Genomic DNA, 12,200 nt, shown 5'->3' with positions numbered 1-12,200 from the left:
GCCAAAGGCGAGTTCGAGCGCATCCTCAAGCGCAACAACTCGACCATCATGGGCGACGCATTCATCAAGATGTACCTCGACGACCTGCTCAAGAACATCCGCACGCAGGCGAGCCGCCCCCCGCCCCCGCCCTGCGCCCCCGCCCCCGCCCCCGCCTTCGCCCCCGCCTTCGCCCCCGCCTTCGCCCCCGCCCCCAGCCTCTCCGCCCCCTCCGCCCCCTGAGCCGTGCTCCACCCGCGCGTGTGCGTCGCAGGTCCTGCTGCGCGTCATCAAGCCGTACACGCGCATCCGCCTCTCCTTCATCTCGAGCGAGCTCAACATCGCGCAGGGCGAGGTCGAGGAGCTCGCCTGATGAATATCAGCTGATGTCAACCATACTTCATTGATCACAGGCGAGGTGGAGGAGCTGCTCGTCTCGCTCATCCTCGACGGCCACATCGACGGCCACATCGACCAGGTCGGCGCGCTCCTCCTCCTCACCGACAAGGCGGCCGACGCCAAAAAGTACAGCGCGCTCGACAAGTGGTCGACGCAGCTCGCGGCGCTCCAGTCCACCATCTGCAGCAAGGTGAGCTGAGCTGGGCGGGCGGCGGTTGGCGGCTGCCCGCCCGCCTGCCGCGCCCCCTCGCGGCGGCGGGCAGGCGTGGCGCAGGCCGAAGGCAGCGCGAGTACTCAGCGTCACTCTCTCTCGACGCCACACACACATTATGTCTCTCTCTTCCCAACTACGTTGCTCGTCCCGTGTTCATATCTCTCGAGGTCGCGTCCCGTGAGACGAGGAGCGCGGGGCGAGCAGGGGGTCTATTCTCGATTCGTTTGCGCGTCTCTCTCTATAATCGTGTTTTCACGTCGAGGCTCGCGGAGCTTCTCTCGGAGACAGCTCAGGGCCTCACGCGCCGCGAGCGGCGGGGCGCACTCTGAGGACTCTCCGCCGTAATATAATCGACCTAGAACTCTCCGACTTGCGTCTTGCGACTAAACAGGCCGGGGGGGGGGGGGGGGTCCACCGGCGAGGGCACACCCCTCCCTCGACGACACTCTGTTCTGCCTCCCTGGACACCCCCGGGGCTTGACACACGGGTCTGGGGGGCGGGGGGGCGCGGTTGGTGTAGCCGCTGTGATGTTGTCCGAGCTCTCTGTCTTGCCAGCAACATCATAATCTAAAGAAAATCATACCGGCACCTTGGGAGACGGAAAATAACCTTTCCTCCAACCGGACAACAAAATTTGTTTGGTATTGCTAAAAATCTCTCCCAACCGGATCGCCGAGAAGCAAGGGGTTACCAATGTCGAACATTCTGCCCGCACGCACGCCCTCGCTCGACCGACGCCCGCCAGGCGCCCGCCCGACCGACTGTGCCTGCATGCAACAAACAACAATTGGTTTCGAGGACACGTCTCACAGACGTATTTTCTCATGAAACAAGAAAAACGATGAAAACCTCCGCGGGCGCCCACTTTGAAACAGGGGACGTGTGCGCGCAAGGACCCTTGATGCCTTGAGCGCCAATAGCACATCGTCGCCCTCAACAACCGGAAGACTCCGGTGATTTGCAAGAGCTGTTTCCTATTCCCATCCTGCGTCTCTCACCTGCTAGTACTCGGCACACCACGCTGCCGCGGGTTGGGTTGATAGTGCGGCGACTGTCGGGTGTGCCCTCACGGCTGGCACCGTCTCTCGCGTGATTCCTTCAACCTCATACGGCAGGTCGTTCTCCCCACCGGCCCTTCCAAGGGGTGCGTCCAGCGCGCTGCGCGCAAGACGCCGCCTGCTCTCTGAGAGCTGCTGTGGGACGGCTATGCAGATTGCGCGAACACCCATTGTGCAGATTGCGCGAACACCATTTGAACACCCATTACAGCCTGCGGGGAGGGATGCCAAGTTCGGGGAGGGATGCCAAGTTCGTTCCTCCGTCCCCGCAGGTCCTCCGTCACCACGATGTTCTTCCTAATCACGTCGTCGGTCGCAAATTACATGATGGTCGACTTCGCCCGATCCGGTTTAAACAGAATGGGCTTGGTTCGCGACGCAAAGATCGACGCTATCAGATATCTGATTGTCGTTTTCAGTACGTTCGTTCCTCTTGCTTTCCTCGCTGGCTTTGCTTGCATGTTCATCGAGATGTACCCCATCTCGAGCACCATTATTCTCGGGCTGATGCATATGCATGACGACTCGGGAATGCAATGGAAAGCCGCTTTCTTGATCACCATTCCCCTTATTCCCCCCCTACGTCCATGGTTTTTTTCCGGGTCTCCGATGGCATGGTTCTTTCCGGCTCTCATCGTGTCATTTAAGTTTATGGAGCTGCAGTCTGAGAACGGGATGCGGGACTGCGAGTCTCGGCTAAACCGTAACGCAGTCCGGGCAAGTGAGAAGTTTCGTGACAACATAGTTGGAGACAGCGCAAAATGGTTCAGATTTGCAATTAGCTGTGAAGCGATCTTCACCTCTTTCTTGACCGACGCAGACACCAACGCCGGCCGGTTTGAAGGTGCGGAAGAGTACCTGATCTGGAGGAATAGCGCCATTCGTGTTCTGGCAGATAACATCTTGCCGCAGCAGGGCTCAATTTCGCGTTTTCTATTCAGCCGGGAATAGCTCCGACAACAGCGCCGGCCACCTGAAGGCGTCTGAATGGCGTGAGTAGGGGACGCAAGCATCAACGTGCGCGCCTCATTGTCCTTCTTTGACATTGCGAGTTTCGGAAAACTTGATCCCCCGCAGACCCTACCAAAACTACCATTCTCCTTTCCCACTCTGGGAGAGAGGCGCCTCCGCTGAGAGCGCACTTCAAATTTGAACCCGTGGGCTCCGGATTACTGCCGTACGTACCTAGGTTAGCTCTTAGCGCAAAAAAGAAGCCTCGTGGGGTCGTCCCCTGCCTGTGATCGCCGCCGCAGCCCCACACACGGCGACACGCTCTCGTGTACTGCGCTACTGTCTAGCACGCGCGCCGTGCACGGCGGCCCCCGCTCCACGCGCGCTCAGGGAGACCCGCCCTGCTGCTCCGCCTCTCCGCGCTTTGCTGGTCGCGGCCTCGCCCTTGCTACGCAGTTGATGTCGCACCTTTAGCAAGGGTTCGGAGGGCGAAGGGAAGCGAGGGAGGTCGTCGGCCGGTCGGCCCGCCGCGTGCCGCGACGGACGGCTACTAGAGCCGTCAGCTGCGGGCGGTGGGGGCCGGGTGGGGGGTGGAAGAGGCTTGAGGCGCCACATGAACGTGAAACGAAACGTGAAAACAAAAACTTCCGCCAGAGCGTCCTCCCCCACCGCTCCGCACGCCTGGTGCGGAAGGGGAAGACACGGGGATCCGCCGGCGCCGCGGGTCTCCGCTGCACACAGGTGGAGCGCGCTACTTGCCGCCGCGCGCGTGTGATTCCGCATGGAAGCCCACCCATGCCTTCCGCCAGCAGGAGCGCGCACGGTGAGCTCAGCGCGCCGCGTCAAAGCGAGGCCGGCCGGCTAAGAGAGGCCGCCTCGGAGAAAACACCTGTGCCCCGAACCAGCACGGCGACTCGATTTGCTTTCAACAGCAGTACCCGGCGACGGGCATGCAGCTCCACTACACGCTCACTGTCGATCAAACTCTCGGCAGCAGCGGCAAGGCCACGATGGGTGTGTGCGATCAGACATCGAAGGGCACGTGTGAGGAGTACGTGTCCTCCACAACGTACAGCGACTGGTACAACACAGTCGGATGCGTGCAGGGTGAGTGCAAATTCCAGCTCCGGAGCGACATCTGGGCAGCTGTCCCTGGGAAATACGGCCCGGGGGGTTGTCCGTCAAAGTCGACGGCACAGACATGCACCGTCTCAGCAAGGAACATCAAGGTCAAGCTCAGCAACCCCACCCGATGGCTGCGGAGCCATGTTTGAGAGAGCCTAGGCACCCGACAAAAGCTGTCGCAGGACACGCTCTCTCGCCCTGTTCATTGGTGCACATAGTGAGTGTGTGATTACGTGAGAGCTCCGAAGTGTGTTGGCTACTGCGTTGAGTGAGTTTGACACACTTGTGTGTGAGAAAACAGGGAAAGTAAAGTACATGCCGTGCCTCTCTCAAGTGCGATCGACTCACACAAGGCAATCTCCGACCGTCGGCATCGCTCACTGACGCTTTCCTTACACCCGTACCCGCGACCCGCCCTGTCCCTTCACTGGTAGAGCGGGTACGAGATGTATGTAGGGGGAGAGTAGAGTGTCTCTCAAAGAACAGAGACGCAGACGGCCGGCGCCGGCCGGGTCCCGGGGGAGCGATTGTGGTTTGTGCCTCTCGCCTCTCGTCTGACTGTGGCAAGAGGGGTAGGAGCTATGCACTCAGTACGAAAAGAACACGTGCTATAGCAGATGGATGATCTCCTCCCTCAGGGGCAGCGATGAACCAAGGCGCACACCGCTCGACACTCTAGATGCCACTCGACACCCCCTCGACACGTCTGTCCCTCGACACCGGCTTGACACAGACGCGACACCGCGGGGAGACCAGGACCGGGCCTTACAAACACCTCGACACCAGCCGGGGCTCAGGGTTTCTCGCGCTAGGCATGATGTCAGTGTGAGCAGACATACAGCGGTGGATTAGTAAGATATGGCACGGTGCAATGCGTCGCTATGTCGCCCCATCGGCATGCGCACGGGGCATGCGGGCCCGCCCCATCTCGAAAATCACGACGCGCCCGTGACGCCGGCGAAGCGACGCCACGAATCCCGCGCCCTCGGCGGCGGCGAGGAACTTCTCGGCACCGTCTCCCGTGCGCCGCTCCAGTCCCACGAGCACACGAGTCGTGGGCGAGCACAGGAGCTCGAGCACGCGGAGGAGCAGGAAGATCGACGTGACACCGTCGGTGGAGCCGAAGAGCGACTCGAAGATGCAGTCGCACGCGATGATCCAGTCGGGTTGGCTGCCGCCGAGCCGCTGCTGCAGCAACTCGCGCGCGGCGGCCGATCCCCAGTCGAGGACCGCCGCTACGGGCACCGGCCGTCCGCCTCCCGAGAGCGCAGCCCTGTTGGCGCGCAGCCCCTCCTCCACCAGGCCGACGACTTGGCCGCGGTCGCTGAGGACAACGCGAGAGGCGCCGAGGCAATGCGCCGTCAGCCCCGGCAAGCCGAGGCCGCAGGCTAGCTCGAGGACACTCGTGCCGCGCATCCTCTCGCCCAGCTCCGTCCCGAGCATCTCCTCCGTCACATGCACGGCCGCGTCCCACACTAGCGAACCCGACCAAGTGCCGTCGCTCCAAAAGGTGCTCAGCGCGTCGGAGCCGACGTCTTCGATCTCGTACAGCGTGGTGGGATCAACGAGGTGCGCGGCGTAGGCGGGCAAGCGCAGCCGCCACTCGCCGCCGCCAGCCGGCCGCAGGACCACTTCGAGCCAGTCGCGCCCAGCGTCGGTGCCCGGCTCGGCTGGGTCGAAGCACCCTTTGGTCGGGTCCTTCAGGACGAGTCGCACGTCGAAGCGCTCCCAGCTGTCTGGCGAGGCATACCGCACTTCCAAGCGCTCAGTTTGGTGCGGCCGTCCGACAATGAGCCCGCAGTGGATCGGATTCTTGGGCGCTGTGGCGCGCTCGGGTGTCGCCTTCTCCAGCGCGGCGACAAGTGTCTCCTCTTGCGGGGTCTCATCAACTCGCGGCGTCGCCTTCTCCAGTGCACCCATAATTCGGCTCGCACACCAATGAGGCTACTCGACCGGGCGCGAGAAGGCTCGCCCTGCTCGCACGTGCACTGTTTTGAGTGTGCAGCGAAGCAGCCAATGAGCAGACGGCGAGGCCAACGAGCAGCGAGGCCACCGAGCACGCGAAACGCACTGTTTGCGATTTGCCCGATGTGGCTGCCAAGCGGCCTGGAAAGAATTTGCGCGTTCGCGCATGGGCGTCAGAAGAGTCTCCCATCCCTCCCTTGGGTTGTCTGTTTTCTTTCTTTCTTTCTTTCTTCAGAAGAGTCGTCCTTGCGCGAGGAGAGCTCGATAAACTCGAGGGGCCAAAATACGCCGCGAGGAGGGCAGAGTTGCGCCGAAAGGCGCAAGAAGCCGCGAGAGCAAGGGGGGAGGTTGTCTGTACTGCTACGCATATGTAGTCGCCCAGAATGCACAGATCGGCCATGTTATGTAAATACGCGCCCGCGATCCATAGTGCGTCGGCCAGACGGCGCGTATTTCGGTGTCGTGCCCGAGCCAAGTGGCGCCTGACCAAGCTGCAGAACATGTGCGAACCAGTGCTTATGACGCTCAAGGAGTAGGCGCGGAGCGCCGCGCGCGGAGCGCGCCCCGAAGAAAATTTTGAGGGTTGTGGAGGGCTAGATGCGATTTCTATTAAGAGTTTGACTCACACGCTAGGAACCAATCGGCCCACCCACAGGCCCAATCTCGAGTGGCGGCGCTCCGCGCCTACCCATGCAGCGGCGCGCTCCGCGCGTGTTCTGCAGCGGCGCGCTCCGCGCGTGTCTCTGGGCGCTACATGCCCATCCTGAGCAGATCTAAGATGTCGCCGGCATCGACAAAGTCGCCTGGGAGCCGTGCCGCAGCCGCGCGCGCGTCGCTCTCCTGCTTGATCGTCAGACTGTGCTCTTGCATCCGCTCGAGCTGCTCCGCTGTCGGGAGAAGTGGTTTGCGGCACCTGCTTCCGGTGCACACCGTGACGACTGTCTTCTCGTCATTCGGCCGCACCCATGTGGCTCTCGCTTCGGCGAGCTTCTGCTTCGTCCAGTGCTTGTTGCGTGACATGCTGCGCCACGCGCCGGTAACGTCAGTGCCAGGGCCGTCGCCAGCCATGAGGTCGCCGCCGCAATCGCTGCAGTGGTACTTGATGAACTTTGCCTTCGATGTCGGCGACATGCCACCAGTGGCTGCGTCGAGCACCGCCTGCTTCATGGCGGCCGGGGTCGTCTGGATGGAGCTACCCAGCATTTGAGCTGGAGCGACCATCGTGGCCTAGAAGGAGGCGGCAACGCGCACAGAAAAAGATTTCTTCTTGCCCGGAATCTCCGTGTGTGTGTGTGAGTGTGTGTGACCTGTGCGTGGGCTGCTCTGTGAGGGGTCCAGGCGTAGTCCGACGGGTAGGGGGCCTGTGCCCGGGCGGTGTCCGGTGCAGAGTCCCTCGCTGATCCCGCCTGGGATGTTGGGTACGAGGTCGTGGAAGCTTCGATCCCAAGGGGGGGAGCTTAGCCCACTCGATATCGCAAACGAACGAAAGGAACATAAAAAACGACGTACGAACGTTTCCGATTTGATTAGAGAAGTGCTCGCGACAGCGCGACTGGCGTCGCCGGGCGACTTGGCGAACGCATGTGGCGCACCCTTCTCCTGGTGATGGCCGCTCAGCGAGAGGTGTTTCCTCAGTATCATCACAACGTGGACGCGCTCAAATCCGTTCTCGGCATCCAACGCGACGACGACCTTCCCAAAGAGGTACTCGATTTGTTCAAGGAGAAGCTGTACAATGTCGAGTCGACGATGAATACGATCTTCGCGTCAGGTGGTCTCCAGGATTGGCTCCAGACTCGCGCCCGCCTGCCTCCGCCCGACTCGCCGCCCGGCCGCTCTCAGAGTGCTCCACCTTCCTCGAAGCGGCAGAGGCCAGACGGCTCATCCCAGATTGAGCTCAACCCTTTCGAGCGTGCAGCGCTCGGAGAGGCCGAGTCTGTGGCCAGTGGAGCCGTTACTGCTACGGTGGACGCGATTGTGGAGGGACTGAAATCGGTCCTCGTTGACCTTCCAAAGCAGGTCGCGACTGCGACGGCCGCCGCTGTTCGCGCATTTGATCTCTCCGAAGAACGCCCGCTTCTACTCTTGCTGCAAAAACTACCTCTACCTCTGGACGCACATGGCTACAAAGTCAATGTGTGAGGCTGTTGTGGAGGGCATGGGCGGTGTGTGGGACCGCTGCGACCGCCAGGGCAACTGGGTCACTGCAACTGAGGAGGCTGTGATCGCGTGGAACGCGCCCCAGCCGTACCATCCCGTCGCCGTGCCCTTCATCAACCGTGCGCTCGAGAACTGGGGCGGGCTCAACTGGGAAGACCGCTTTCACCACAACGACAGGTCACGTGCACAGAGGGGCGGCATTGGAGCTTCGCTGCAGCGGGGTCTGGTCATGACGCGGAAGAAGGCAGAGACACAGCGTCTGCCAGCCGAGTGCTACGACGTCAGGCCGATGCCGCGTGGCCACAACTGACTGCAACAGACTGTCTTCATGTGTCTAGACTCTACCGTGGTGCGCTCCGCGCACATAGGTGCCAGCGCGCTCCGCGCGGTATCTAGCCAGCGCGCTCCGCGCGTGTGTGTCTAGCTAGCGCGCTCCGCGCGTGCGGTGTCCAGCTAGCGCGCTCCGCGCGTGTCCGGGTAGAGCACCGGCGCGCTCCGCGCGCATGAGAATCCAGTGCTTATGCTCATAAGCACTAAAAGCTCGTTTCTGCAGCTTGGGCGCCTGAGGGAGCTACAAATGTCTTGCGTATTACGAATCTGTCTTCTGCATCCACCTTCGGCCGATCGGGGTGTGCCTCTCAAGGCGCGCTACGCCCCACGTACTACGCACACGCATTCCGGATTCGAGTGAGAAGTGGTGGCCGACGGGGGTTACGCCTCACGCATTACGCATACGTTTTACGCATTCGCGAGCTCTTCACCGCCGAGTAAAAAGAAATTTCCCCCTGCCGGCAGTACCGACCGGCGCGGGACCGGCTCAGGCTCAGAGACGCTCAGACTAGCATGCCGATCTGTCTCTTGTCTACTCCACCGGTTCCGGCTCATGCGGCTGCGGCGCCAGCGCCGCCAGCGCCTCCACGGCCTTCCGTGTCCATGGCAGGGCCGCGACGCCGGACGCAGACTCTACCGTGCCGATGCTGGGCGGCGGCAGAAGGCGAGTGCACCCTCCGCGCTTGAGCAGCGCCTCCTCCACCTGACGGGGGGCAACACGGTGCGTCACGGATGTGAGAAAGGCAACCAAACACCCTCGAGTCGCGCTGCCTTGCCCGCGCCAGCGACTGCGCCAGGCCTACAGCGGTAGGCGAGTCCCTTCGTCTAGTCAAGGAGGAGCAAAGCCGTGTGTCGTGGGAAAGGCAGCACCTGCCAAGCGCAAGCACGGCGACGCGGCGGCGGATGATCTCTGAGTAGACAGAGTAGCCGTCGCTGCGCCGCACCTCACGCATGAACTTCTCCGCAGCCTCGCAGCACGCGCCCGTGGGCCCGCACTCGACGACGAGACAGAGGTGGTTGACGCGAGATGCCTCCCAGTCGTCATCGGCGCACTCGCGAGCGTGCGCCCCGAGCGCCTCGCGGAGTGCGTCTGCAGCAGGACCAGCGGCACGGCCGAGTCCGACGACGATGGCGCCCGATTTGACGGCCTGCTTGATCGATTCGTCGGCGGTCGACATGGCTTTTTACGCTTCGCCTGCAGCCGAGAAATCGCCGAGGCTCAGATGGTAAGGATGTGCTCTGGGATGCGCGCGCTGTGATGAGGCTCCGCCTCCGTGGTTAAGACCTCGGAGCCTCTCCCGAGGCTAAAGAACGTTGGAAACGAAAGAAAACCTAGCCGAAAACGACGCGACAGAGGAGGAAGTTAAAATCCCTGTGTGGTGGCGGGCGTGCCGTTCTCCCATCCCTCCCTTGGGTTGTCTGTTTTCTTTCTTTCTTTCTTTCTTTTTCTTTCTTTCTTTTTTTCTTTCAAGGAGGGCGGAGTTGCGCCGAAAGGCGAAAGAAGCCGCGAGAACAAGGGACCGGCAGGCGGCGGCGTCGCAGGACGAGGCAGAAGAGAGCGACGCGACAGAGGAGGAAGTGACAAGGGAGAGAACGACGAGAGTGGGACGACCGCGAGGTGGCATGAAGGTTGCAGCGAGAAGCGGCGAGAGACTGCGAAGAGAGATAGGAAGAGGCAGACTCCCTAGGGTGGGCGACGGCTACTCGAGTCGGGGGCTAGCGCATCACACACCTGTGTGTGTGTGTGTGTGTGTGTGTGTGACGCTTCTTCGGCGAAATTTTGATCCACCTCTTTGTCGACAAAGCTGTTCCCGAGATCCTGCTGCTCGACTGCGCAGCGGAACGGGCCCCGGAATGCTGAGATGTGAGGCGCCGGCACCGGGGCTACAACGCGGGGCCATCTCCAGGCTGTCTCGGGCAACTTCAAAATTGGCGCCTCTCTCTGCTGCTGCTGCTGCTGCTGGTGCTGCTGCTGGTGAAGATGCTGCTGCTGGTGCGGCTCGGCTCTCCGACTCGACTCGCCGCGGGCGTCGCGGGCTTCTGACGCGGCGGGCGGCGTCGCGGGCGGCAGCGATCGCGGCTCGACGGTGGAGGTGGAGGGTGGTGGCTGTGGTGGACCTTTGAGTTTGTTTAATGGTCGAGTACGAGGACTGGACGGTGGAGGTGGAGGGTGGTGGCTGTGGTGGACCTTTGAGTTTGTTTAATGGTCGAGTACGAGGACTGGGGGTCAACAGGGAGGCAGGGGACTCGACCAGGCGACGGAGGACTGTGGGCCATCGCGGGGACGGCCCGCCGGAGGCGGGCTCGATTGATCCGGATGGTCTCACCCGGTGGGAGGAACCGAGGCGTCTAGGGCGCTCCACTCTACCTTAAGCTCCTGAGGGGCGCGTGGTTGTAACCACGTAGTAGGACTACAGCCCACCACAGACACTCTCCCCACTCATCACGTGTGCACACTCCCTCACCCTCTCCTCTCTCCTCTCTCTCTCTCTCTCTCTCTCCTCTCTCTCCTCTCCTTGTCTGTGCTGTCTGCCTGACTCAGGCACTAATTCTGCCGATGCGTGATTGTGTGTGGGCTGCTCCGAGGGGGCCCTGTGCGATCCGATGGGTAGGGAGTCTGTGCCCGGGCGGTGTCCGGTGCGGAGTCTCTCTCTGATCCCACCTGTGATGTTGGGTGTGAGGTTGTGGCGGCTTCGATCCCAAGGGGGGGAGCTGATCCCACTCAATAACCAACTCTCAGGGGCAGTAGGTGGGCGAGCCTCGAGCGCGCTCATCTCGATCGTCAAGGCGTCGCTACGCGCGGTCTTCCGCGGGGGGAGCTTCGTCGACGGGTGCGGGATCACGGCGCAGTCAGTGCCGTGGCGATGCCTCCGGCTGTTTGCGGCGGGCGGCTTGCTGCTCGCTGCGATGGCAAAAAACTCGTCTCGCGGCACACCAAGGGCTTATGCTCTGGCGAGACGTGAGGCGCATGCGCCCAGGAGGGGAGGGCGCATGCGTAACGACGCTGCTAGAGATGCGTTTCGGGGCCCAGAGATAAAACTTCTGATGCCATGCATGACCTAGTAGTGTCCCCAGCTATGGGCGTGTCCACGTTGGAGCCAGGTGTGGTGTGGGCGCGAGAATAGCTCCGCCGTTAATGGAGGCAACCGATGCGAGTCGACTGGTGTGTGTCGTCGTGGTTTCGTATCAAGAATACTCACTCACTCACACACCTCTCCTTAAAATCCCTGTGTGGTGGCGGCGTGCCGTCCTCCCATCCCTCCCTTGGGTTGTCTGTTTTCTTTCTTTCTTTTAGGCGGCGGCACGAGGGCCCAGGGCTGGCAAGCTTGAATTCTTCATCGCGCTCTCAGGCGTGTGTTCTTCTTGCTTGGGCGGACCTCATGCCGGGGTAGGTAGGGTAGGTCTGCGCCCTCCCGTCGGGTTTTTCCCTCTCTTCAAGCCGGAATTTTCACAGCAGAAAAAGAAATTTTCCGCGGAAATCACGATGTCAACCCTCCCCAAATGGGTGATCTGATGCTTGTAGGGCTTGAGAGTGGCCTGCCATGTCACAAGAAGGACTGTGGTTGCAGGAGAGTACCACAACCATCGCTCTAGTTGGTATAGTAAAAGAAAGAAGTGAGGTAGTACTCGGCCTTTGATATCCGGGCGGTGCGAGATCGAATCGAGAAGGACCAGGCGAGGGGGGAGGCGACGCGACTACTGGGCAGTCTACGGCCTGATGCGGAGAGGGGGGGGGGAGAGGCGGGGCCGTCGACGAATCCGGGCCCTGCCCCCCCCCCTCCCCGAGGGGAGACGAGAGCTAGGCCCCCCCTCACGAGCGGGGTGGACGGCCGACGCGTGGAGCCACGGCTGGAATGGCCGCAGAGGCAGGGGGCATCCCCCGAGGCCCCGCCCCAGGAGGTGCGGCGGCCGGCGCCGCCACCGGGCCCGCCCCCGCCACCACCACCTCCGCCCCCGCCGCTGGAGCGACCGCTGGGTCGAGGAGCCGCCCCTGAGGTTCCGCACCAGGCGGTGCGGC

The 12,200-nt window shown here is 62.2% G+C and overlaps 3 protein-coding genes across 3 annotated transcripts in view; 1 reads left to right on the top strand and 2 right to left on the bottom strand.

The window, feature by feature from the left end:
- Window positions 1–864, top strand: part of EMIHUDRAFT_462889 (hypothetical protein) — a 2,843-nt gene extending 1,979 nt beyond the window's left edge. Inside the window, exons 7-9 of the mRNA XM_005782357.1 lie at window positions 8–108; window positions 254–334; window positions 398–864. Coding sequence (XP_005782414.1) covers window positions 8–108; window positions 254–334; window positions 398–577 — 362 coding nt within the window. The 3' untranslated portion in view covers window positions 578–864. The remainder of the gene's footprint in view (window positions 1–7; window positions 109–253; window positions 335–397) is intronic.
- A 3,742-nt stretch (window positions 865–4,606) lies between these two features.
- On the bottom strand, window positions 4,607–5,647 carry EMIHUDRAFT_99442 (hypothetical protein; the record flags this gene model as incomplete). Its single annotated transcript, XM_005782356.1, has 1 exon — window positions 4,607–5,647. The coding sequence occupies one exon, from the start codon at window positions 5,645–5,647 to the stop codon at window positions 4,607–4,609; it is 1,041 nt and encodes a 346-aa protein (XP_005782413.1).
- Window positions 5,648–8,606: 2,959 nt separating this feature from the next.
- EMIHUDRAFT_434469 (hypothetical protein) lies at window positions 8,607–9,468 on the bottom strand. Its single transcript, XM_005782355.1, has 4 exons — window positions 9,453–9,468; window positions 9,053–9,377; window positions 8,936–8,981; window positions 8,607–8,885 (listed from the first exon to the last, which is right to left on the bottom strand). The coding sequence occupies exons 2-4, from the start codon at window positions 9,358–9,360 to the stop codon at window positions 8,715–8,717; spliced, it is 525 nt and encodes a 174-aa protein (XP_005782412.1). The 5' UTR covers window positions 9,361–9,377; window positions 9,453–9,468; the 3' UTR covers window positions 8,607–8,714.
- Between the last annotated feature and the right edge of the window lie 2,732 nt (window positions 9,469–12,200).

The sequence above is a fragment of the Emiliania huxleyi genome (genome assembly GCF_000372725.1).
Source record: "Emiliania huxleyi CCMP1516 chromosome Unknown EMIHUscaffold_19, whole genome shotgun sequence".
Lineage (NCBI taxonomy): Eukaryota > Haptophyta > Isochrysidales > Noelaerhabdaceae > Emiliania > Emiliania huxleyi.
Note: the sequence above shows the minus strand (reverse complement) of the source record. Positions and strands in the feature narration are given on the sequence as shown.